At 40.4% G+C, this 27,527-nt stretch overlaps 1 protein-coding gene across 1 annotated transcript in view; it reads right to left on the bottom strand.

Moving 5' to 3' along the window:
• Positions 1–27,527, bottom strand: part of CNTNAP5 (contactin associated protein family member 5) — a 294,025-nt gene that overhangs the window by 129,792 nt on the left and 136,706 nt on the right. The window contains exons 5-10 of the mRNA XM_068948985.1: positions 24,618–24,821; positions 21,785–21,969; positions 18,452–18,595; positions 6,774–7,038; positions 4,011–4,160; positions 2,725–2,896 (exon numbers count right to left, since the gene is read on the bottom strand). Of these exons, the coding sequence (XP_068805086.1) occupies positions 2,725–2,896; positions 4,011–4,160; positions 6,774–7,038; positions 18,452–18,595; positions 21,785–21,969; positions 24,618–24,821 (1,120 nt within the window). The remainder of the gene's footprint in view (positions 1–2,724; positions 2,897–4,010; positions 4,161–6,773; positions 7,039–18,451; positions 18,596–21,784; positions 21,970–24,617; positions 24,822–27,527) is intronic.

The raw sequence follows: 27,527 nt of genomic DNA on the forward strand, positions 1-27,527 counted from the left end.
AGAGATGTCCCACTACTGTTCTCAGAGCCCAGGTCTGAACAAGCTCAGCCTACAAGCCTGTTACAAATGAATTGTGTTCTAAATAGAGGCATATTCCTCAAAAGAGGTTTTTGCCTAGATAACTAAGACAAATGTCCCATTTACATGTTAATTAAGATACACAATTCCCACATGCATTAAAATTACAAAAACACGTGCTTTACAGTGCACATAGCAATAAATCTTATGATTAAGAAGGGGAGAGCGTATTTCTCAGGGAAGATGCTCCTACAGAATTTTAACACTTCATAATCAAATACAGGACGAGGAGCTGTGTATTGCAAGCCTGGAGGTGGACCCCAACTTCCCCATAGCTCAGAGCTGCTGTGATACACAGCCCTGTTTGAACTTACTACTGTGACTGGAAATGAGGATATGCTTCAGGTATTTGTGCAATGAATCAACTTAAACAGTCTCAGAACAGCACATACTCAAGCCCACACCATGCTGCCTGGACAGCAATGCAGACTGCAGATCTGCCAAAATTCTGAATTCAAACCTCCTTTTCTCCCTAACTTTCCACCCATAGTTTGATGCAATTAATTATGCCATGATATAGACTTGCAGAACCTAAATCTTCCAAATGAGTTAGGAAGAACACAATCCAGGACTACTTTCTTCTTCAGTCTTTCCTCAGCTCAACTGCTAGCTGAAGATAAATCATGTTGGCAAAATAACAGCCTCTTCTCTGTATCTTCTTAATTTATTTTATGCAAATTTCATCCTTTTTTCCAAGTCTCTGTTGTTCATATGATCAGTCTGGATTTCAATACAGCGACAGTAGTTCACCCTGTGAATCTCTGAACAACTTTGGCAACTTCCTGAAATTAATTTTGTAAATTTAACCCCTCCTAGGAACGCCCCAGTTGTATAATATGGTTTGGACAAAAAAACCTCTCCTCCTTCCCTGCAAAAAATTTCGGCACTGTTTTTGGAGTTGCCAGACAGATGGGGAGAGCACACACAGCATACTGCAAAACGAGAATGCTGAAATGCCCACGGCTCCAGCTAGGCACCAGCCATTTGGTGGCTGGGGGAATTTCTAAGTATCAGCATAGTACTTTCATGCACTGCAAGCTTCTGCCTTCCCCTTCAAGGAAGCTCCACTGCTGCAGCAAAAGCAGCTGCAGAGAATCACTGTTGTGAATTGAATCCTTTTTTCCCCCCCTTTTTTAATCTACCTTATCCTTCTTCATCATACAGTAATAGACACATAAATTTAAGGCTGTCCAGAGAATTGCATTGGAAGACAGTACTTTAATCTTCACTTTATCATGTATAAATTTTGTTTACTTTTCTGATACAATAAAGGCAGCAATTACCTAAACTAAAGTACCAACTTTCTTATCATGTTTGGGTCATTTCCTTAAATAGTTTTACAGTACGATTACAGACTAATCCTTGCCATCTCTGGGATACTGAAGATGAAGATGACACTTGCAGATTCTTTCTCCTAACTCTTGGAGAAATTTACATTTTATTTCATTTTGTTAAATCGACTGTATCTTATCAATTCCATCTCCCACATCAAGCACACCAAGTGCCTAAACCTACACCAAGTTCATATCCCCACAACTTTGGTCATCTAGAAACATGGTAACAGGTTTGATCAAGAGTCAATATTTTCTCCATACATGTTAACAAACATGAACACACTGAGATAAGCATAACCTCTCACATTACTACATGTTTTGCCCACTTTTGAAAAGATTGCCGCTCCAACAGCCTGATCCCCCCTATAGTCAGCAGTACTGGAGTCCAGCCTTTAGCCCCATGTCTCTAATGAGTAAGTCTGGAAATTCGACTTAACTGCTTAAGCTCCTACAGCATTTCCAAAGCATCCTTATTAACTTATCCTCACTAGCCACCTGAAGGGCATGAATTCTCAGCACTTCCATTTTCACTTTTCACAATTTAGCTTTAATTTACAAAACAAAACCAGAGCCTAATGTTCTAAGTACTAACTTCAAAGTACGCATGTTTACAGAAATAGTTCAGAAATAGTAATGTAATTAAATCCATAGGAAGCAAAGGAGAAATTATGAAACGCTTAAAAAAAATAGTTGCTTATTTCCCTTCTACCCCATACGAGAAAGTCTGGACCTCCTCTTAGGTTTCATCCTGGGAGGGATTCAGATCAGCATTTAAACTGAATTCTGCCTTCAGTAGATACGGACATTTTATCATTATTTTATCCCACTGAATGGGCAGGATGTTGCATGAGGTGTACCATATCTTCATTATAAATGTGCTGTGTTGTACAGGATAACAAGAAAAATTGTAAATGATCTACTTAAACAAAAGCAGCTAGTATATTAAGGGGATGACATGTTTTGATGAATCAAATAATTTTCCTTCTCTTTCATTACCCTCTAAAACTTCAAAGCAATCAAATGGTGTTTATGCATAAAATTTAATCCTTTCGCCAATCTGTAGTTTGATTGAATTTGCGTACTCTATTTCCTACGAGTCAACGTGAAGAAAGCCCCATGTGATTGAAACCATTTCCCCTCTAGTCTTTTTATTTTTGAGGTAGCATTTTCTCTCAGTAGCTCTATTATGCCTAATACCCATAATGCTGGCAGATTAGAATTTTCACTTAATACAACCTGTATTTATAAACCACTAGGATGAAAAAACAAAAACAAAACCCCATAAATAAAAGAAAGAGTAGACAATAATTACCTGTCTTTGATGCCACACAGATCAATGTGTAAATCACTAAAATTCCCCAGGGAACCTTGCTGAACTAAAACGAGGTCCTTGGGCTGGTTATCAATAAAGATGAGCCTCATACAGCCTTGAAAAGCAGCAACGGGATTTAAACATTGGGAATCGGTGAAATTGTCAGGGCACCCTGTGGGAAAAAATGAGAGGAGGCAGAGAAAAATATTGGAAAGTTCATATATTTCTATTGAGACTTCCTGATGCAAGACCTTGAAGTCTAATTATTCCAAGTGTTTTCAGTCCTTGTGCTACACAACCTTCTGTGTTACAAATCCTTTAGTGATTTTTTTTTTTAAAAGTAGAAAATGAGCAGCCAGTGGAGATATCAGAGTATGAGGTTTTCACACATGCTAAGCAAAATCAAAATGTTTTTTTTTTTTTTCCACCTTCTGTAAACTCCACAGTCAATAGCAATTCACTTCCATAATAAAAACTGTGCAAATTGTAAAATCATTATGGGTCAAATTCTGCTGCTGAGGCAATGCACAGACTATAAGGATGAAATCCTGTGGACTGCAAGGAAGGAGAACATTTGTGCCTGAACTTCCTCAGTGCTTGAACAGTTCCTAAGTTCAAAGGCTTCACTGTGTCCTTAGTATTAACGCTGTATCCAGTGGATTCACAAAGATCAGAACCTCCCTGTGGCAGGCACTACATAGAAATATATTAGCTAAAAAGACAATTGATGATAGTCCCTCTACTAAAGTAATGCTTACACTCAAAAAGGCATTAGGTGATATTTTTCAAGATTATCTTTCACATTTTCAAAATTGAGCTAAACCTATGTTCCTTTCAATGACAGCAAAGTACCCAAATATCTTTGCAGAGTTAAGCCATAAGTCAATTAAGCTCTGAAGTCTAAAGTCACTGAGCCTGATCAGGACACTGATGTCCAGAGGATTAAGAAAAATAATGGTCCTCTAGCCTTTTAACTAGAAAAACACATTTGTAGCTAATATGGCTGTGTGGCTTTTGGATGCTTTGCCAGCCACAATTAGCTACTTCTTGGCCACCGGTAGTCCACCTTAACAGCTTTGTTAGCAGTTTTGGTTTCTGTCTTGGACTTGCTCATGACCCTTGGATCTTCCCACAGTGCTGTATACAGTGCAATTTGATAGGTGGTCAAAAATCGGTTATTGCAGCATTTGCTCTTAACTGCAAACACAGTGCACCTGGGAGACCTCAAAGGTCAGCCCCTGGGGATTCACACCATGACAACCTGTCCTGTGTCCGAAACAACCCACCTCCAAAATAGTAGCTGTTCCCAGAATAGATCCTTGAAACAGTGGTTGCATGGGCAGCAGTGGCAGAGTTGTTATCCAGGGTCAGTGTAATGCGATGTCTTCTGGCATTGATGTTAACTGAATGCCATAGCCCATCATGGAGATTTGTGCCTGGGAAAAAAAAGTACAAAGGGTGAAAAAAGAGGTGCAGGAGACAAGTACGTTCTGCAAAACTCCTTCGCACGCTCCACTACCTCTGGAAGCAAACTGCCTTAGAAAAAAAGCCCAAGAAAAGGAAAGGGTTTTTGAGAGTAATTAAGGCGATCTGCACACTTTAATCTACCCTGTTCCTGATACCGTAGGCACTCAGCAGGCTGGCAGTGCCCTTCATCTTTATGGTAGCACATTATCATTTGGGGGGGTTTTATTCCTATTTTCTATCTGTCGGGAAATGCTTATGGCTCACAGGAACATGTAGAGAAGATCCCAGTCGAGCTTTTGGGACTAAGGACATGCCGGAGACTGCAGAGGATTAGATTCAGTGAGGTGGTCATATCCAGGCTCAGTCTCCTTATGAAAGCTGACAACTGCCAATATGTTTCAGTATGATTTGTGTTCCTTAAAGCCCTTCAGCACTAAGCCAGCACACAGTCTTACTGACGGATGTGCTGAAGCCTTTATAGCTTGGATTTCAACAGGGGTCTTGTGAGAGCTGGGATTGTCATTCTGTCCACGAACTTATATGGGGAAGTGGAAGATTAGGCTCCTGGTCGCCTTTTTCTCTTTCACACACTTGTGCGTGCGAAGCTGGAAATAACGTAGCTCTGTTTCCTTATTCTGAAAACTCATGGCTCTTGAAACGGCATCACACAGCTAGAAAGAAATTCCGTTTCCTCCCTTTTGACAGACACAAAAATCAGTAGGCAGGATTCTCAGCTCGCCTATGGCCCTGCAGATCAAGAGTAACTTAATTACAGGTAGAAATACGTTACCATCAGCCTGGTGTAAGTGAGGCCAGGCTCACAATTACTTATTCTCCTCACAGAGATTTTTTTCATTAAGGTAGCTTTCAAAAGAAACAAATGAACACTTAGTGACATAAAGAGATGTAAGAACAGTTCAAAATAAAATACCAAAACTGTGTGTGTTACCTGTATGAGAAATCATTTCATGATGAATTTGAAAACAAGACCATTTCTGCAGTAATGGCTGCTAAAGCGTGCACAATTTTCATAGAATAAGACGCCCACTTCTCAGCAAAAATGGACCAGTTTTCTACCAGAATAAGCCCATTTTGAAATGAAATATGTTGTTGAAGTTTGAAAAAAATTCAAGACAAAACAGGTCCCATTTGGGGCAAAAACAGGGCCATTCTTGAGCTAGCATGACTTTATTGCAAGTACCTGACATCTACAGAACATGGCACTTGCAATTTTTGCATATTTTTCCATGGGTAAGTAGGCAGTTTAGGAATGTTTTGGATAGCACCAAAGGCTGGGCTCAGGGTCATGATTTCAGACTTACATAAAAGCACGTATACTCCAATCAAATATTGCCAATGTCTCAGCTTTGTCAACAGTTTAATTAGGACTGCAATAAAGGCTGGAAACTCAGTTTTCAACATTCAGTTGCAACAAGCTGAGGTTATAGCAATCGACATGAATAAGGCTAGATGTAGGGCTGCCTCATTTTATATCATAAAGGGGAATGATATACACATATGGAATAGCTCTGCTTTGACAATTCTGTTAAATTTTATCTCTGCTTCTTTTAATGGACACAGCTGCCCTCTTTTAGTCTGTACAGGGAATATTTTAATATTACATATTTTTAAACTGCCACTAATAATAGTATTTTAGAAATAATAGTATTATTTTGACCTCTGAAATCTATCAGTGCACTGTCCTTCCGTCTTTGGAAACCAGGTATTCAACCTAGAGTGGAAATGAACTTGCCAGTCTCCCACTCAGCACGTCAGCAAAACAAGGGATGCACTCTGCTGCAGACGTCCTGGGCTACAGTGTTCCTGGTCAGGACACCAGCATGTCATATACGGGCCACACTGGGCGGGCAGCTGAGCCACGCTGCTCCTGGTTTTGCTGTGGAATCTGAAATTGCCTGCTTGTTGTTTGTGTGAGCCAAAGCATAGCTGTTATGTATAGTGACCCTTTAGAAGTAAATTTCCCTGAGTTTTAGGGCAGACAAGTAGCTCTGTTTCACTTATTTTACGTCCCTCCAGCTGCATGAAGTAGCCTGCAAAGCTGGCTTTCGAGGCCGCTTGCATTGAGGTATGCCAGCAAGGTAGCGTGAGGGGAGCAGGCTCGGATTCGGTCTCTCCTTCGAGTGCAGTGTAAAGGGAGAGCGCACTGCTCCAGGAGTCACGACAGCCAGATGAAGAAAATCAGCTTTGAAGCTGTGTTAACTTGTGCCGGGGAAGGAGCAGCAGCTGAGCTGCATCCCTGCCGGCTTTAGCACAATGTGACGACAAGAAGCATGAAGGTCTTTACGTGACCTAACCAAAGAAAATTTAGCATGACTGTTTAAAAACAGAGTCAGAGATAATTGCCAAGTAGAATTAGTCTCGAGATCTCAGGATGCTGACTTTCTAAGTTTAGATCTCCCTCAAAACACGACGCATGTTTCCACCACTGGAAAGCTAGAGACAATTTGAGAAGACAAAGGAAGACTGGGTGTTTTCTTCACTTGTTATCTTTTCTTCCCATGTGGCTGTTGCACTTGTATGTGAGAGGGACAGGTGAGAGAAAACAAGCAAAAATAAAGTACCTGCACTGATTTCCACTGGCTTTTCTGTCACTTTCTGAATAAGTAATGTCAATCTCCCACCACGGAGGTAGACCAGGAGAGGTCCCGAATTTTCAGACAGTTCAGTGGACAGGAGCAAGCCATCTTTATTCCATGTTCGAAACTGGAAACTAACTGAGAGCCCATCAATTTGAGGAGTGCCGGGTAGCAGCAAATAGCTTCTACTGGAGCTGACAAAGGTGATAGGAACAATTTGTGGTTCTGAGCAAGAAAAGGTCACGTTCCCCTGCAAAAAGCAAACAAACAATATGATAACTTATTTTCTCAGTCATCATAAAATATCCATGGTTACATAAACTCACTGGATTTCTAATGGCCCTAAAGGCTGAAATACGCATAGTATTTACGAATAGCATACGAATAGCATAATATGCCCAGATACATGTCTTTAGAATTCATTACAAAGTATATCTGTCCTTTCTGGAAAAACACATGATTTCAAATTTGTTCTTCCATCCCAAAGAGAGATGAGAAAAAAAAGATATCAAAATCTCAATTCTTAGAACAATCTAAACATGCTCCAAATATCAAGATCAGGCTGGGGGCCAGAAGAGCGTATTGGCTGCAGGTCAGTGCTAGCCCAAACAGACCAGCTCCACATGGGTGACTCCGCTCTGTGTTTCCCAGCACCTCCAGTTTCAAGTCCAAATGTAGCTTTATGTGAAGAAAGTCAAACTCATTTAGATCTATGCTGACTTCAGGAACTGCCACTAAAGTACCAGCCAGTCCTCTTGAATTTTCAGGTCTGCAGGATGTGATACTGAGGTCCTGCATTGGCTCTGTACTGATTGATCACAGTGGTGATCAAGGCAAGCTGCAGTAAAAAAAGGAGGTGTCCTTAAAAGCACAGGAATCTTCCCAAATAGACCAGCTTTATCCTAAATATAAGCCTAAATCCAACCACTAATGACCATATGATTTTATCCACTTACACCAGTGCTATAAGCTTACAAGTAAAGTATCCCTCATCTGCTTGAATCTACTACCTGGGCCCAAAGTTGAGGCAAGTTTCCTGGGTTTATTTCAGGTATTCAATGGATAACTAACAGAACCAGTATTGGTCATCTTTTCTGTTATCCAAGGACACATAGCCCTATGTACTCCAAATAATAAAAGTGTTGACTAAATAATAATAGTATAAGTAATTCAAAATGATAATTTTGAAAGGATTGTAAAATTCATAATAAAATTCAAGCAAAAAGTCACTTGGACCCAATATTTATGTTGAGATGAAACAAAAGTTGTGAGATCTCCTGCTCAGTGCTAGATCTCATGGTTTCCTACAGAAATTTTGACGAATGACTAAAAACATTGCATAAACAGCAACCACGGTGAAATCAGATACCACTTCAATGCCACACATAGTTGATTACTACCTCCCTTACCTAGCCCCGAAATCAGTGATACTATTTGCCAAGATGAGTGGCATGCTGACTTAAAAGAGCCAGACGACTCTGTAGCAATCTGTATCATTGGAGATGAACCTACTCCCCTGTTTTGTTCGGTCCTCATGGATGATCCAACCAGGTCATTCAAGCCACATAATAAAACCTTTACAATGCATAAAGCCGCGACACATTTATAGAGCCACACACCTTTCAAAGCCACTCCACGAGAGTGTTGCAGCCAGCTTGCTTTGAGTATGGCTGCTCTATAAAATACCAACTGGAATCTGATAAAAACATTGAAATAAAAGGCTTTCTCCATGGTACAGCCTCTCATCAGAGCTGGAATACCTCTCTCTAACAGGATAATTATAATGAATGGCACTTGATGGATGTGTAGGGAATCCCCTACTGAAAGCTAAGACAGCTAAGAGAACTGTTCCCTATCATTTTCAAATATCTTTCTACCCCTTATTTTAAAATAATAATAAAAAAAAAAGTGCCAGAGAGTTCATCACTGGATGAAACAATCCTTTGATAGATACATAGATTTATCTATTTGTGTATTCCCCACCTTGTTAAGTGCAGAATGCTGCATACCAGGCTTAGCAATGGCAAAAGGTATTAGTGGGTATATTATGTTAGAATGAGTTTTGAGATATAATCTGAAGCTTATTCAAACTTATCTGAACATTGGTCAGGTGGGAACTGGAATGGAATTTTGCTCTCAACCTTTTAAAAGTTTATATTACATGCTGCGTTTTGCCTGCATAGGAGATTGTGAACTTTTGATTGTGTGGGGGGCGGAAGGAGGTAAAATTTCCACCTCTATTTTCAATCAAATTCACGAAAGACAATTTGCATGAAACAGAGTCAACTGCAGTGATATAAACAAATATGATTAACTTTCACACAGGGCTTGTTAAAGGTTTAGAAATTCAAAATGACAATAATAATTTTTCTTTGGAATTTTAGACATTTACAATGTTTCAAGTAACTCCACACAAAGTAATTAGACATTTGTAGAAATTATAGATACATAAAACTGAAGCTAGGAGGAAAGTTCAAATGTTATTTGAGTCTGCACTCAGCTATCTCTTTTGCTTCACTGACAGTAAGAGGCTGTAAGAAAATGTAAGGCTGTAGAGGGGAGGATTTGCAATGTTCAGATAGAATTTGTCTCAATGTTTTCTGCAGATTTCACATACGAGCAGAACAAACTACGCCAAGACTGCCTGACAGTGCCAAATGAGGTGAACGCAAGGTGAAAAAAAATGCTTGCAATGCACAACAACCTCTCAGACGACCTTAAAAATAAGCCAGTCAAGACCCAGTGCAGTCAATACGCTTTCAGATGTTTGCAGCAACACTACAGGTAAAATATTGCTAATGCACATGCATGGGCCTACATATAAGGCCAAGTTCCTGTCTCTTTTTCACATGAAGTTCTGAACACTTGCAACTTGTCCTCAATTCATGGATTGCTCTGGCCCCTTGAAAAGCCCCAGCAGCTCTTTAGGCATTCACATTAGGTGGTAATTCGTGCCATTGGCATCAGCATGGAAATCTTGTACAGGACAGCAGCTGCAAGAAAGAGTGGTGACTAAACCCATGACCAGTCAGGGATGTATGGGGAGGGCATACATTTCTCCTCCCATGCTTAACTGAGGGAGACTTAACGGATGTAGCCTCTCCATCAACGACACTGGTGCAGAGTAGGTGTGATCCTACGTGCTGCCACAGGAGCAAGCGGGTGGGACTACATACAGGCTGTGCTGCAGTACTCTGTGTACATGGGTTGGAGGTGGATTGGGGGATGGAAAACAGTTTTGTTTAGTTTGGGGATTTTTTTTTTTTTTTGCAAGACATTTGCGTGCTCCTTCTTCAATGGCTGAGACTTCCATTATTTAGGGGACAACAAATAATTTTAGCAGGAGCTAAAATCTGGCTAGGTCAATCGGGAAAAATGTTATATAAACAAACTGGTACCATGGGACCTTAAATCACTTCAAATGACTCTTTTAGGAGGGAAATACCTTCTTAAAGCATCTTTCCAGAGCAAAACCAGGTACACACCAACAATGGCTGCTGATGTCCTTGCACAGAATAGCATGGCCTACCTTCCTAGAGAAGGTAACAAAAATTTAAAAAGAAACATACAATAACAGATTACTTTGAAACATTTTCATTCACTGAAGTGGGAGAGGTTCCCACTGCTGAAACTGTTAGATTTGCCCTGAATATTATTCTCAAACAAATTATTCCAGTAAGTCTAGTCAGAACAGCAAACAGTTCCCTTTAAACCTGCATCTGATCAGGAGCATTTTGCTTTAATTGGCAGCAGTTCTGGAACTCTCCAGGGTACACACAAGACTTCTGGCAGACACTTGATTTTATAATTGAACCCAGTTTAACTGAAAAGTAAATGTTCATTGGCTAGGAAATAGGATAAGAAGAGTCTAATTCTCTAGAGAAAAGCAACGAGACAATCAGCTATATTCAGCTGCTCGAAACTCCAGTTATCATGTGGCATTTGAGAATTCCATCGAGTTCAATGTCTCCAGACTGATTAATGATTCCTCTAATAAGCAGTGAAATCTTACCAAGAGTTATACTATTCTTACAAGAGGAACCTTCTGAATTTGCAAATTAAATAAAGGCATTTACAGCTTGTTCAATGGCTGCCGTGACTGTTGCCTCTTAAGACAAGAATCCAATCACCCCACATTTTGCAGGAAGGGTACAGTTGCAGAAGTCGTTCTTATCTAAGAAAGATATTGGACAAACAGGTAACAGCACATTACAGCTTTTTAAGGAAGAATCAGAACTTTTCCTGTTAAAAAGAAAATTGGAAAATATAGTTACTAAGTGATGAGGATTAAAACGGATTACACAGAAGACAATTATCTGAATCATAAATCTCATTCAAAATTGACCGGAGTCTTTCCAGTGGCTTCTGCAGGATTTGAACAAAATCTGTATGACTTTAATGAACCATTCCAATTGCTCCTAGCCTTTCTTCATGTAGTATTATGTACTGTTGAATGAAGAGAGAAGATTGCTACAATAATACAATAGGGACAACTGGTGGCCAGTTTCTTATATATCCTCCTCGCTCTCATGGAATACTAATCAAAGCAGCTTGGAAAATTATTCAGATTGACAGCTGAACCAACATCCTCAACATTTTACCTACCAAAATGATATAGGCCAAGATCACAGCTTGAACAGGAAGAACAACAGATGAGTACTTCTCAGCTCCCATTCTACCCATTCTCCCATTCTGCAGGCTAGAACATGAAATGGGCACTTACTTTCCTCATTAATAATTCTGTGGATGCTATCCAATAAAGAGGATATCTTTTTTTCTGAGGAGAGTCAAAAAGGAAGAATTCACATGGCAGGTAACGGGACTAAGATGCCTGCACTGGCTGAGATGTAGAAGTGGATAAGGTTGGAAATTGGAGAACTACTTCTAGATGTCAAGAGAGAGGGGTTCCAGAAGACTGCAAAGAGTAACAGAGGGAAAAGGTAAGGTCTAACACAGTCTGAAAAGAATAAAATAAAAGATTATCCTTCAACTCTGGGCCACTTGCTTTCAAGCATGGGGGAGCTCCCTCCAGATCCTGTTTTTAAATGAACCATCTCAATTAGAATAGATATCATGAGCCCTACATAAATTTTAAATGCTTCCTCAGTCAAGACATTGCTATGAACTGAATGAAAAACAAATCAAAACATGATACCAGCTCCAGCATACAGACACACTGGTAATAAGCATCTTTCACATGGGAAGCAGGAGCACCAGGATGTATGTTAGTTGAGTTAGGACTAGTCCACTGAGTGAGCAACAAAGCAGTCCTCCCCAAGGACTGGGAGACTAATCTGTCCCAATGGAAAGACTCAGATTTTCAGTGAAGCTCGTATACTGAGGTAGTTTTCTCTTTTGCTGACCAAAAGTTCACGATGCAAATCTCAAAGCTTCCCTTACCCAAGTTTCTTTGGAACTAACATATCCTTGTGAGAGAGAAATTACCCTTGTGACAACAAATTGCCCTATCTTCACGCATGCTGGGCATCATATATACCAGTAAAAGGCAAATGGTTTATCATGTTGGCTTTAGTTATTAACATTAGGATCACGTTCCTATAAGAAAAAATAGCACTTAACTAAACAGAAATCTTTCAATAAATTGAAGTATTATCACTGTAACAGACTCAGGGATTATATGCTTGGCTAAACATTTCTGGGACTCCTGAGCTGGCTCGGTCATTCGCCAGAGAAACAACAAACATTTTTACCATCTGTATGTGTATAGTAACTGCACATTATTGCTCCATTATATGACACAAAATTGAAGAGTTTGTAGCAAAATATGGGAGCAACAATATAAATGATTCAGAAAAATCTCAAATCATTTCACCCAGGAAGGCAGATAAGGCAAGGAGAGAAAGCATACAGGAAGAAATACAAACAAAATATAGATCACTTAATATTTTCTCTCCTGTGAACAAAGAAAAGGAATGAAGTCAGCCTTCCAAATTCACCTTACCAAGAATGAATAAGATGGATGTCTTAGATGAAACCGGTGAATTAGCACAATCTGAGCCCAATTTTTGTTCCAGATCAGGGTAAACTGATTTACAACTTATTAGGTTTTATTACCTGGAACAAAATATAGCAGCAAGGAGATTTTTTTTTTTTCTGTTAAAACAGAATCACGTCTACCTTAAAATAGAAAAGTGCTTGGAAAGCAATTCTGATCAGTTTTTTTAATTAGTTTTCTTTATGAAATTTTCCTCTTTTAAATACCAATCATCTGCGTATCATAGCACAAGACTAGCCTAAACTGTCCACATGAATAGCCTAGGCTCCAGGCTCCTGACTGTGAGAGGGTCAGCTTGCCCTTTCTGTTATGCTCACTCATTCCCTTACGTTCCCTTATGCCGGGCAGGCAAACAAATACCAAACAGTTCCCAGGGCCTTAGCAATTGGAATAAGACCTTAGAAAAGACATTTAAACCTTGGCTTTATAGCAAATTACATTCTTCCCCATTATTTTTATTCTCTGCTAACTCATATGACAATAATTAGCCATCTCTCTTGCTTCCCACAGGGACTAACAGCCTTATCACCTCCCTCCTCGAAACATCCTCCTCTGCTCAGCGGGTACTAACCACCCTATTCACTCAATTTGACTACCTAGATAATGTAATAAATTAAACTGTGGACAATTGTTTCTAATCTGTAATTTGCTGAAGGCTGATGACTCTCAAAAAGGCCTTGTTTGTTCAGGAACTTATCAGCTTTTCTGAGTTATATCAACTATTCTAACAAAATTTACAGTCTTTTTGCCTGAAAGATTTGCTTCACTTGTGGTCATCACGACTATCAAAATCCTGCCACAAAATACTTTTATATCAAGAAAAGGTGAGTTTATTATTGCAGCTGGATTCTGGACTAAATATTTAGAGACTGGAAGTCAAAGCCACCTGAAATCAATAGGAAAACTGTCATTCAAATGGACCTTTTCAAGAGTTTGGCAGAGGTGACATATATTCAGTTTCTAGTTTCTTTCAAAACAATCCTACACCATTTAGCAACAACAAAATGGTACCTTAACATGAATGCTATTTCTATAAACTGTCTTTCTTTTCTATACCACAGGTATGATGTAAAGGAGACTTATCTGAAGACCTCGAGAGCAGACTAGAAGATCAGAGAAAGGAAAAAAGCTATTTTTACAGGAACCAAATATTTCTGAAATCTGAATTCAACCACCTTTTCAAAAGAACAGCAAATTCAGTTGCTCTCTTTTTAACATCTATGTATGACTAATACTTTTATTAGATAATTAGATAAAATCTTTTTTTTTTAAATAAATTCAGCTTATGCATATAAGAAGTTGCAAAAAATGTCACCAAATAGTTTCCACATTTTTCCTCTAGGACTCTTACAGTCTCATAAGGGCGCACTTTTCATTCCGAAAAACAAAACAAAACAAAAAAAAACCTGTGGGCATGGTTTTGGAGGTTCCAGCTTGATTGTCTCTCAAGGGCTACAAAAAATAGCTGCCCTTCAATTTATTTAAAAAAAAATGTTTTAGTTTTATATATCTAACTCGTGGTTCTTCAGACTCTAGTGCAGACCTTCACAAATTGCTAGCCTGATATTCACAGATATATCAAAACTTACAATAGCACTTTGGTAGAACGAGACGTGTGTAGACAAGCAAATTTTTCTCAAGATGAAGGTATCTCAAATCAGCTTAATAAAATAGCATGTTTGGATTTGCTATAAAGGGAATGAATTATTAGTTTACATTCTTCTGTCACTAGGTATCTTTCTTTGCTCTTTGATACTGGCAATCGGTTATTTCCCCGAGGCACTACAGTGATGCATTTACATGTCACCACATCCCTTGCTGTGCTGAATTGTCACTCCCAAATTCAACACAGCAGGCTGACGTAGAAATTCAAGTATGTTTGAGACTTGACAGCTTCTGCCTTACAAATATCCTGCACTCCTCTCAGATCAGTGCACTGTTTGCTCTGCTATTTAAAAATACAACTCCAGTTCTTATTAGACAAAGGTAATGAAAGGGAAAGGGAGGTAGAGTTTCCCTCCATTTCAATGCATGCATATGGCAGGGTACAGAGAAGATCAAACACTGCATCCTTTCATGATTTCTTCGTTTCCTTTCGTCAGATAGGAAACTTCTTATTTTCACATTACAAATCACTGAAGCAGAAAAAGATTTAAACACTGGCCAAGGTCTTCACATTAAAGTAGTTTCTGAAGATTCAGTCTGAAACCAACTGTAGGTCAACCCTGGTGGCCAGGATACTCTGGCATATCCACCTCCTTCTGGGTTGGTAGAGACAGGGAAATAGTTGCAGCTCCTTAAATTCACCTGCTTTCCATTATATCACTTGTAAACTATGAGCTCCCTACAGCCTTCTGCCCACAACAGCATGGCACTGGGCACTGCAGTGAAGGTGGTCTTCAAGCCAGTCCTATACCTTCACATAAAAACAGCCAAGGATAGACGTAAGGTCCATCTTGCTCCTGCCACTGCCTATAATTAGATGTCTGAAAAAACTATAAGGACTGCACAGACATACCTCACATTTCCTGCTAGTGATCTCTGAGCCTCTATTTTCCACTTAGCTACTCCCTCAGTCAGAGGTCGTTTCCATATACTTAAACTTGGCTCCTGCTAGCGTCTTTTTGCAACCCTACCTACTCATCCAGGAAGAGCAAGCAACTGTACAGAATTCCTCGTGCTGGGCAGTCTGTGCTTCCTTTGCACTGAGAACCTAAACACAGCTAACAGTAGAACAGTCCTTTAAATTATTACTTTAAAGCACTTGTAGAGGTTCCTCAAGGGTCCAGCCCTAGGACCATGATAATATAGTAATTACAGAAATTTGACTTCTTAAATCTCTTGCAGTTAAAACCAGTCATCACTTAGGAGAGCAAATAAAAGAGGCTTTATCATTTTGCCACACTCAAGGACTTAGGGAAGGGAAAAAAACATGCCATCAGGGACAAAAGAAATCCCAGAGAGATGACAGATAGCCTGTCCAATAGGCTACCATTTAGAGGAGTTAAATATTGGGCAATGCAAGAAAGGAAAATTTGAAGGCAAATTTCAGTTCAAAAGAGACAGGCGGCCTTATTATCTTGAGATATTTTCTCAAGGGGATTTATTGCAAGTCTGACAACTGCAAATGAGTTATAGAAAATAACAGGAGGAATGATAATCACATCCACCACCCAAGAGTACCATATAGAGTACAATACTCCCTATTTGACAAGCTGCAGTTTCTTTCTCTTTAAATGCCACTGATTTGGGACCGTTATTTGTACGGAGGAGGAACTTCTGCAGAAGAGGAAATCTATACCTCTGAAATGGATCCATCCCTATTCTGCATATGTGAAAGATGTCAACAGTAATAAAATGAAGAGCTTGCTGGGTAGGAAAACTCACAAATTTGGCTCCTTGACTGTGCCAGCGTTCAGAAGGGAGCAGAGAATGAATCAGAGGCTGAGTATTGAAGTCTGCCTCCATTTTGGAGGCAAACACTAATGTTCCTGAGTGCTAATGAGCTTCTAATTCAGAACTGGCCAGTTTGGCTTTAGATATCTTTTGTTAGGAGACAAAGATATTTTGGGGACTCACCATGCAGGACCTTCTCTAGTGATGTTCAGTTGAGGGGGAGGGAGGATAAGTACACAACAGGTCATTAGAAGAAGAGATTCTCAGTCTCTGAGATATTTAATTCTACTTAGGTGCTGTCTCGTTACATTGTCACTCCAGGCTAAAGAATGTGTAATGTTTTCATTACTTTTTCACTCCAGGCTACAGAAGCACAAAGCAGGTAAGCTTGCGTCTCCCTGGGGATATGGTTGTTACTTGAAAACCTCAACGAACTTGGAGTACAAGTATTCAGCGCAGCAGAAGTCTGGCAGGCCAAGAACTACATCTAGCAAGAACCAGTCATTTTAATTCGAATGAGTAATTTGTTAAAGGGTGGGGATGAGCAGAAAAGAAGGGAGAGGCAGATCAACCTGCGAGGGCTGGAAATACCTGCAAGTAGATAAATGGAAGAGATAAATAGGGCTGACAGAAAGAACATCGGAAGATGTCAGAAATACAGCAGCTGTTTCTACAGAAGGGCATTCACCCAAGACTATGGGGCACTGTGAGTGTGGCAACCTGTCCTTGCACTTTGTATGCACACAGTGTCACTCCACACTACAGCACACAACAGCTTGCAAGTCTTGCGAAATGCACTACAGCAGCCAGCGTTTGAAAACTATTTCTTTAAAACCATCACTCCTGTGAGGCAGTCTGAAGGAGAGGGGCACACCCCATTTACCTTAAATTGACCTAAAGAGTAGGATTTGCAGAGCTCTGATCTAGCACAGTTAATGGCTGCATGAAATATAGTGATAACAGGGTTTCATTGCTCAGGGCTGCATTACACCCAGATGGTATCTGACAAAGAAAAAGCATATTGCAAAGTTTTTCTTTTCCCCATCAGGAAGGCCTTCACACCGGCCCAGCTGGCAAAACAACCTGCTATTTAATGACCTAAGAAGCAGGCAAGGGCTCTTTCCTCCCCCTAGAAAGCAAGCAGAGGGGAAGAGTAATTTAACACAGTTCATAAGATTTGTGCCTTAGAGTCCTGAGTCAAAGCAATCAAACTTGAGGTTATTAAAGCAAAGTCTCTCAGTCCCAGGATAGGTGAAGCATCCTGGAGCCAGTCTTGTCTGCCAGCAACACAGTACAGGACTTTTCACACACAACCTTCCATTTTCCATTTCCCTGTGTATTCAGCCCAAGGCAGGGAAAGTGAGGAAGGGACATCAGGCTTGCTTTGCTGTACCTTCAATCTGTTCATACACCTTGCCACAAACTAGAAGGTGCCGTGAAACCTCCAAGCAGTTTTGTCTGCATGTTCTCCAAAGACCAAAGTTCTCCAAAATATGGTGCAGGAGTGAGGCACAAATTAACAAACAGCTGATTTTTTTAAATTTGTTAATGCTACATGGCAGCGTACTGTTCCTTCTTCCTGTGAAATAAAATTTCTTTATTTTGGTCCCGCCACATCCAAATATATTTGTAATTTTCCACATTATTAGGTACAAAGTTACTTGCATGTTTTATATTAGCAGGAGAGATAAAACTGTAATTCCTTTTGCTTCATCTCTACTGTCCCACATTTAGAGACACTAGAACCAGGTCAGTGATTCTCAGAACAGCCAGTTCTCTAATAGAAGAGGCTGGCACAAAGGAAAACACTTCTGATAGATAGTAAGAGAAACTTTTATTCTTTGCTATAACGCCCACTCAAATAGCAGAATAAAAGTTTGCTACTACAGCACTCGTGAATAACGACGGGAAAGGCTCAGAAAATAAGAATTTATCTGAGTGAATCAGAAAAAAAGTCCCTATGACCTCTATCATGCCATCAGAACCACCCACTTTCAGCTTGGAAAAGGAATTAAAAAGTTTCTCCAAACAGATTCTAATATACTTATAAAGTCAAAGAAATCTATGAATTTATGCATGTATCTTTCAATAACTGTCACCACTGCAGTCAGCTTTGGCTGATTTTAGCCTCAGCACTATCATAACAAGCCAGTTACGTCCATCTCTAAATCTGAACTCTGCTCATTCAGTGTAACCGGCAGCACCAACAGCACGGCAGTAAAGAACGAAAGCACACATTAGTGTCTCTTACCACTGTATAGATCTGAGGTTTGCGCCTTTTTGCCAGGTCAATTATATTGACTCCATTATAATAAAGGTTCTCAATGCACCCATGGAAGTTTTTCCTCTGAAAGGTTCCTGGTTTCCCTGGGACTGGAATCCCTCCGAAGCTGAGCTTTTGGAAAGAACAAAGACAGCATTTAGTTTCCAGCCCAAAAAGTTTCCCATCCCTTCCCAAAGGGAAGGAAGGAGCAGAGCCCCGCTCCACACAGCCAGCCCCAATAATAGCTAAAAACCAAAACCACGTGAACAGCCTCACCTTGGAGCACGGAGCGAGGCCGGGTGCCCAGCGGGAGAATTACAGGCTGTATAGTACAGCGTTTCAGTAGTTTGCGAGACGCTGCTGCTGCAGATGGCTTGCTCGTTTGGAAATGGCTTTTATGTGCCATGACACACAAAAATACCCACACCCTTTCAATAACCTGCTGTTACAAGCCCCCCTGCCCAAGAACACCAAAAGCATCACCTACCACTCAAATGGTCTCCAGCCCACGGCCCCCCTCTCCGACTCGGATGCTGCCACCAAGCTGCAAAAATCATGGCAGCTGGGAGGCACAGGGCAGTGGAAGGAATAAACTTTCTGACCATGGAGCGCTGGTTACCTGCGAGCTGTGGTCACCTCCTTCCACGGAGCCAGGGTGCCTGACAGATATCTGAACAGTTCTGATTTTAACCAGTGGAGGGTAGCGTCACACACGCAACATACCCCGTCGGCACCTTGCAATTGTTTTGCCTTAAATTTCACTGTCATTTGGTATTTACAATACTTGCACGTTGTATTTGAGACTGAGCAGTGTAACAGAAAAATATTGCAGGTTACACGTTTTAACAAAACTTCCGCTGTGCTGTCGTCTAAGCACTGGTATACATTAGTACTGTGCAGATTATAACCCGCCGCTTAAATGAAGGACAGAAAGTTTACAGAGGACTTTAAGTGTCTAGGAAAATAAAGCTTCCAAAATCCTTGGAGCACAAATACTTTAGGCTCCTGAGGAAAAACAGAGAAAAAACTTCCAGTAACGCTATTTTCTTCTTCCAGATGACACAGCTCATTTCTAATTACCTTCACTAGTGCTTTCGGCAAAGTTTTATTGGTGGTACCACCAGGTTTTTGCTCTGTTTTGTTTTGTTTCCCATTTTCCCATTACAGCCAGCAGCATCATGAGTGATATAATACCTGCAAGGATGGTGCAGCTGTCACAGCTTACCAGTGCCTTGCGAGCTGCCCTGCAGTCCTGCTGCGTTCACTGCAGCAGGGACACTCAGTGCTGTGGGACACCGTGGACGCGCTAAAGGCTGCTGGAAGCTGGTCAGCATTATTATTCAGTCACTATTCCTAACGCTCGTTATGGAAATAACGGAAAATTTAGGGGTTATTTTTCCTCCCACTCTGCCTAACAAGCCAGTATACATAGGCAAATAAAGCCTCCCTAGATAACCTTGAAAGCACTTCTTTGAAAACAAGTTCTTAATGAATTTGTGCCTCAGCTATATTAACTGATCATTTCACAGAAATAAAGAGTAAAATAGATTTCCACTTTACACTTAGTTTGCAGGTTTGTTATTGGCATGAGGGCTTATGTAGTAGCAGAGTTTTTTTTTCCAGTGAAAATCATTAGTTCTTTCCTAAATCATCAGACTTTCTTCCTTTCATGTTCTATTCTTTTACATTTCCTGCTTAGGGACTCTGTACCGGGTTTCAAAATCAGAAGAAAAATCAATATCAATTATAGTACTGCAGTATTGAGAAAACAGTTTCCTTTGTGATTGGTAATAACTTTAATTACCAGACTAACAGTTTTACTATCCTCAGCAAGGCCTTTAATACCCAAAGTGTGCTGAGATAAACTTTCAGTAGACTGTGCTGCCTTAATGCGTGGTTGAAAGACAAGCGTCATTTCAGTGCAAATGGAGAACACACTGTATGAAACAGAGCACCACAGAGGTCAGTGGTGACAAGCTGATTTACACCAGCTGAAGATCTTCTCCACGGTGTGCCCTGCCTTGCAATAGCTGGAAAAAACTTCTGTAAATCACAACGGAGCCTGAATTTTCCGTAACACAAATTAGCATTCAACATCAAGAATATACCAAGAAGCAAGCAATCTCAATACTTTGAAATTAGGAGAAGTGTTGACTGAATCATCTGGCTTTTCTCAGCTCCACCTGAAAAGCAGTTACAGCTTTGGCTAGCTCCATCAGAAGCTGTTCTAGGATCTCACTGCTGTAATGGTTAGGATATGTCTCCTACGTCCCCTATTAAATGTTTTCATGATTTGGTACAGAAGAATTTTAAAAAGGGCCAAGGGAGAGGCATCGCTTTCTCCTTGCTGCTGCGTGATACGCAAAGAAGGGATAAGCGCACTCCTGAAATGCGGCTGGAGCATCGGCACAGCGGAGACTAGCACCTGCACGTGCAGGACTGCCGCTGCCGAGCTGTCTGCTTGTGTCCCTCAGCTGCGCTGGGAATTGATCTTTTCTAAAGAAATGAATCCAAAGCGCAGAGAGGAAACTTTTGATCTCTGAGCAATGAACCATGCCAGCTCAACACATCCAAACAGGGTGATGGCTCTGACTGTGCAGACGCGACCCTGTGCTTTGCAGGCTAGCAAGACTTGGTCAGCAAGCGCGTCACGACAAAAAGGAACATGGGTAATAAGCAAGCGTCTGCGTGCCGGTGAGGGGAACAGGTGAGGAACTGCTCTGCATACAGATAAAATGATATAAAGGTTTCTGAGGTGTTTTAAGGTATTTTCCTGCAACTACAGGCCATAAGCACTGAATAGTGGAGTGATAAAAACCACACTCTGCCGTACCTTAGCCTCATTACAGGGGAGCACATCAGGCTCAGGTTTTGCAGGCAGGCGGGATGCTGTGAAGTGACCCAGGTCAGAGTCTGCTGCCTGAACACCCTGCTCAGGGTCCCCTGCCCCAGGGGAAGAGGGTGCTCTCTCCATGCTCACCATCTCTGTATGGAGAGCTGTGATCTGAGCAGGTGCCTCCCAGATAGGCACAACTCCAAACTGCGACCCTCTGGCCCTGTCAGTCAGGTGCGTGCACAGTGCACAATACCTCCATAAAATCACATTGGAGAAGACGCCACAGCACGTCTCGGTGCAGATGAGCAAGCTTTGTCCCTACATATTTGGCTAGACTCCTCGGCCTCCACCAAGGCTGTCCCTTTTAGACTAAGTTTAGCTCAAAGCCTGACATACTTTGAAGTGGTAAGTGTGATCCAGCGTGTATTTGCCCACAGACTGGCTGTTCTCGTCTCCCAGGTTAGAACCTACAAGGCTTCACACACCTCATAATCAATATCCAAGTGATCTGAATCCCCCTTTGTTCGGAAATGCTGGGTGTGCTTGTCCACTGTGAAGTTCACTTGCTTGTTGAAGCGCTCGATGAGAACCGAGTGCCAGTGCTGATCGTCCAGGAGGCTGCCCAGGGTGACGGACGTGTGGCTGTTGCTGAAATGTAGGTTGGAATCCCCTGGAGGGGCAGAGACAAGCAGAGGACATCAGAGTTACCTCCAGGCCCTTATCTGAAGCCTGTCTTAGATTTTTTGGGCCTCTTATTCACATGTTTATGTATATATACACACATATACATATACATAAATACACATACACTCCCTCCTCTCCCCCTGCCCCCCTGCAAAATCCTTGTGAAAAACTAGGAGGAGATTTTCCCAATGCTGCACCCACACACTGCAGCACCCAGGGAATTGTCACATTGCCTGTGCCCTTCATCCTGCTGCGCATTCGAAGCCCTAATGTTTTAAGAGCTCCCTTTGGATTGCACCAAAGCCTGCTCTCTATTCATGTAACAGATCACTCCTGACACTTCAGTTGCAACTGCACGCTTTCTGTGTTTTAACAAGAAAATTGCACCTGACCTTTTTCAGAGAAAACAGCAAAGCGATGAAGCAACATGAGTATAAGTGTTTTATTCAGCTGAAAAAGATTCTTAAACCCAGCCTCGATCTCTAACAGTTTAGATCAAGAGTCGTAGAAATATTCAGGTCCTAACTCCAGTGATTTCAAGCACTCTTCTGTTTTCTAGCTGGGTGCATGTCTGAACACTTCAGAGCATCTCATTTAAAGGGAGCGCATGTCCTTTTTTATTTCCCAGGTGAACGGAAAAGACTCATACCAAAACAGTCAAACAAGCTGCAAACACATTCAAGACCGAAACTCACACACCAGAACCCTTGTCCATGACACATGCATGCAGATAGAGGATTCAAAATGGCTAAAATCTGTAAACTCTGGGCTATTGCTGAGAGGACAATCTCATATCTCAAACTAAGTAGGTCCCCTGGAAGAAGAAATATTATATATGTATGATATCATATTCTTATCCTAGAGTTAAATTTCTGGAACAGAAGGACAAATCAATAGACTCCTACACTTAGAGGTTCCAGATGTAACGGCTATTTGGTCCAAGTAACTTCCAAATAACAAACAAGAAAAATGGTGCATTATCATTTATTCTCTTTGATTAACTAGCTAAATAAATAAATAAAAAGAAAGAAAAGATTAGTCGGAGACTAAACAATTAATGAGCTTATGTAAAAATAAAATCCCAGAGAGCTGTGGAAAATTGTTACTGACATTCAAAACAAGTAAAACTAAGCACAAGGGGAAAAACGTAGAAGGAATTATTTACATACGCTGTTTTAATGCCTACGGTTTACTCCCACTAGTTTATGATTTCTTCTAATTCTAACTTTTCATAAACAGGGGACTGAAATAGATACTACATCATTGCCTGCTTTATCTGCACAAGACGAATTTTCTAAAATGTCCTGGAATTACTAGTTTGAGATCAACCTCTGTTAATACTATATGTTACATCTCCCATTTTGGAACCACCAACAGCTCAGACTACTTTATCCATCAGCATTATTATGACTGAGTGGTTGTGACAAATTTGAGTCTTAACTCCCTCCCTTCCTTGCCCCATCCCCACAGTTATCATAGGGAGGGGTTTTATTTCAGCTTTCCATGCTGTTACACTGGATGGACAATTGGGGCTTTCAAACCAAGTTCAGTTCCCAAACAGGGCAAACTGCAGCTCCCATCATGACTGAGGTACAACAATGCTGGCATGGAAACTTCTGCTCAACCCAAACCTCTCAGTATGAGAAACCTGAGTCAGCAGGGACTGCTGAGATCAAATACCACGGCTCACCCAGAGATGAAGCTAGTGACAATTTTGCAATAGGGCTAGGGGACTTAGTATGATAACTCCTGCTATAATCGCAGAATGGTTGAGGTTGGAAGGGACCTCTGGAGATCATCTAGTCCCATCCTCCTGCTCAGGCAGGGTCCTCTAGAGCGCATTTCCCAGGATCGCGTCCAGGTGGGTTTTGAATATCTCCAGCGAAGGAGACTCTACAACCTCTCTGAGCAACCTGTTCCAGTGCTCTGTCACCCTCACGGTCAAGAAGTTTTTCCTCATGTTCAGACGGAACTTCCTGCGCTTCAGTTTCTGCCCATTGCCTCTTGTCCTGTCACTTGGCACCACGGAGAAGAGACTGGCCTCATCCTCTCGACACCCCCCCCCCCCCCTTCAGATACTTGTAGACATAGTTCCTGCTATTGTAGAAGTGTTTCCATGTACTCACCAGGAATTTCAATTATTTCTGTATTCTCTGTTCTAATCTGATCACAGAGGGAAAGAATGCAACACAACTGAAAAACAAACATTTTGAACCCCACACCAAACTTCTAGAGAACGATATTCTTAAAAAGAGGGGGAAGAGGAAGAAAAAGAGCTTTTTTTTTTTTTTTTTTCCAATTACTGTTTGAAAGCATGAGCAAGTAAAGGTCAAAATTTCAAAAGTAGTCATCAAACAACTCAGCCTTGATCAGCTCTAGTTAGAAGAGCTAAGGTCTATTCTTATCTACACTATCATGGTCCTGCATAAAAAGCCAGTTAAGCGAATTCTCTTTTACCCTCCGTCCCACCTTCTCCAACTTCACTATTTCAGATATGAGCTCCATGAGTAACAGAGCAGGTTTTGCTGTTCTCAGCTGATGATTATAGCTATATCTTAATAGAAACAATAGATGCATAAAAGCAATTTAATGCAATCTTTATTACAGGAATACTTGAGTCCTAATTGCACTTACCCAGGCTGATGCGCAAGGAGAGTTTCCCTTTCTGCAGTTCCAGGGTAATGTAGTCTCCACGCTGTCCTTCTCCATGGAATAAGACTCCATCCCCTTGCATACTCTTGAACTTCAAAGAAACCACATCTTTGAATGTGCTCATAAGTTTCTGATTGAACCTGTACAGGAGGGAACTTCTGCCATTGAAGTCTGCTATATCTGATTCTGGGGCGAAAGAAGAGGGAAAAATGAAGAGAAGGGGCAGCATCAGGAGAGGGACCGTAACATCTTAGCAGCCTTTCAATAGCAGTTGGAGTCAGGTGTTCTCACAAGATGCAACCTTGGGGCCAAACCACATTTCGTCCGTTTCTGCTCCTTTCCTCTCTTTGAGGAACACAGAACACTAGGATAAAACCTTTAACTCTTCCATGCTTTTCCTTCTCTTTCTCAAGCAAGAGATTTCTACTCACTCTACTTCCTAAAACATACCAGACATTTCCCATCATATCGACATCTCCAGAGCATCCCTCACCAAGTTCACTATTTCTGTCCTAAATGCACCCGGGAAATTACTCATTACTTTGAATAGTGCAGTTTCTCGCTCTACTTTTTGCAGCTTCAGAAGTGTCTTTTGAGCCATTTTTACACATCAGCCATGCCTGCATCCATCCCTGCATCCAAACAAGCATCATCTAACCTCCTAGGGCTAGCTACGTGTTTGTGATGGACTTTTATCAACCAGGCTTCCACATTCTAACTAACTGGGCTGGCTGGGACCATCAAATATCAGTTCAAAAAGCTTGTGATGAGATTTCATGGGAAACAGGCACCTGATTACACAAATTGGAAAATCCTATTAGAAACACATTTTCCCTTTTGGACAGCTTCTGAAACCTTATCACTGGGATGGAAAACAAGTCGTCAACTCTCTAATTGCAATTAATAGTTATTTTGGTAACAGTAGATTGTAGTATTCATGTTGCTTAATAAAGCAGCGTTTTAAGCAAAATATATTTTTAATAAACTTTCTTTTTTCCTCATACATAACCAGTACATTTCAGGTAGTGTCAGCTATGTTTAACTAACACATTGTGTTAAACATGTGAGTGGCATATATTAATTTAATTCCAATTTCTATCCAAATGCAATTTGGCAAAAATCATGGATAAAATATCTGCTCATAAATGGTAAATCTGTCACTTGGTATTACCTGTTATTAAAAAGTTATTAAAAATAAAGAGCATCATAGTAAGAAGAATAATCTGAACAATGGTTTGCTAAACTATATAATTACTGGGATAAATACATAAAGAAAAGAATATCTTCATAGTTACAAAGAAGAAAGAACATAGACCATCTTTGTTTGCACCTCACATGTTTTAACGATAATCCAAAGCAATCAGTTTTTCATTTTCTTTTGAAAAACAAGTGAAAGGGCCATATGCAAAAAAATCAAGATTTCCAGGTCAGCAACTGCATTACGATTAAAGCTAGAGACTTAGTCACTTAGGCTCCCTTGAGAGTTCTTCCACTCTTCTGGGTTTTAATAGTACTCCCATTTGTTCCTCTAACTAAAACAAACAAACAAACAAAAAAACCCACACAGGATTTCTTTTTAAACAGATCAAGCTTTAAAAAGGTTTGCAATTAAAAATTATTTCAAGCTCAGAACATAAAAGATCTATTAATGATTTTTAACTATGTAAACTATTGATGATGACTTCTAGATGTCAGAATGACCGTTGTAGAAGCTTGGTGGAAGACTTATAAATTTGCAGAGCAGAGATAGTTCAAAATTTACATTTGATGGGAAATTCTGACACTTTAAGACTGATTCGATTTCAAATCAGAACGAAATAGGAATTCGTAAGAAATTCAGCTCTGGAAAATATTCATTCCAGAATAAATGAAGACTAATTTATCATTTGTGATGTCAGAATTATAAAATGCTGTTTAGATTTATACAGGAAACAGCAGCTACTTTAGAAAATATCATGAGAAAAGTATTCACACCATCTGCTTTAACTGTTTTTAACTTCTGATTTAAGTGCTCAGAATCACCTCCCTCAGAATTGCTGCTTTCTCTCTATTAACTTGACTGCCAGTTTCTATAAAGGGAATTTAATTCATACATTAGTTCTTATGAATTTCAGCTAGCTACATTAAATACTTCAATTTGCTTAAAGTAAATTGCAAGTATACCATACAAATAGTTTCATTTTAACACAGGCAGGAATTAGGAGATAGCCTGTAAAAAAGTTAATGTAGTCTTTGTTCTCCAATGCATTTTGCAATTAAAGTTGATTTTCTAACTCCCCAAAATAAAGATATTGTAAGAGAGCACTGATTCTGCCTTGTCATAAAAGCAGTCCGTGTTTGTTAGATCCTTACCCCAACTGATCTAAACCCTCAAACCTTCCGAGTTCACACTTCACTCCTAATTCTCAGCTCCCTACTAACCCATGGCACAACATGCAATTTTGAGAACTGCTCCAGCACTGATATTTATACAGAACGAAAAGGAAATAACACAATGGAAACCCTGAAAAATGCTGCTTCTCTAGCATAACTCTATCAGTTAGGAGGGCACTGGCTAGAAAAGAACCCTGAATGAAATGGGAATACATCAAAAAATGCTAACAGTAACATCCGAAAGTGATTAGTGGCAGTTTGCATGACAACACATCCCTAGCTTTCCATTAAACTTTGCAAGATCCAGCACAAGTCTAATACAGTTGCTCCAGAAAATCTGATTTTTTTTTAACTTGCTGTTTGTGTATAGTCCATGTATGTCCATAATACACTTGCAGCAAGAGATCAAAGATAAGAAATTTTAGAAGTTTCAGAAAAACGGTAGGAATAAGAAATTAAAATACAACATGTGTTTTCATTCTGCACTGCCTCCTTATGAGCTCCAGGCAGCAGAGAGGA

This window comes from Struthio camelus, chromosome 6 (genome assembly GCF_040807025.1).
Source record: "Struthio camelus isolate bStrCam1 chromosome 6, bStrCam1.hap1, whole genome shotgun sequence".
Lineage (NCBI taxonomy): Eukaryota > Metazoa > Chordata > Aves > Struthioniformes > Struthionidae > Struthio > Struthio camelus.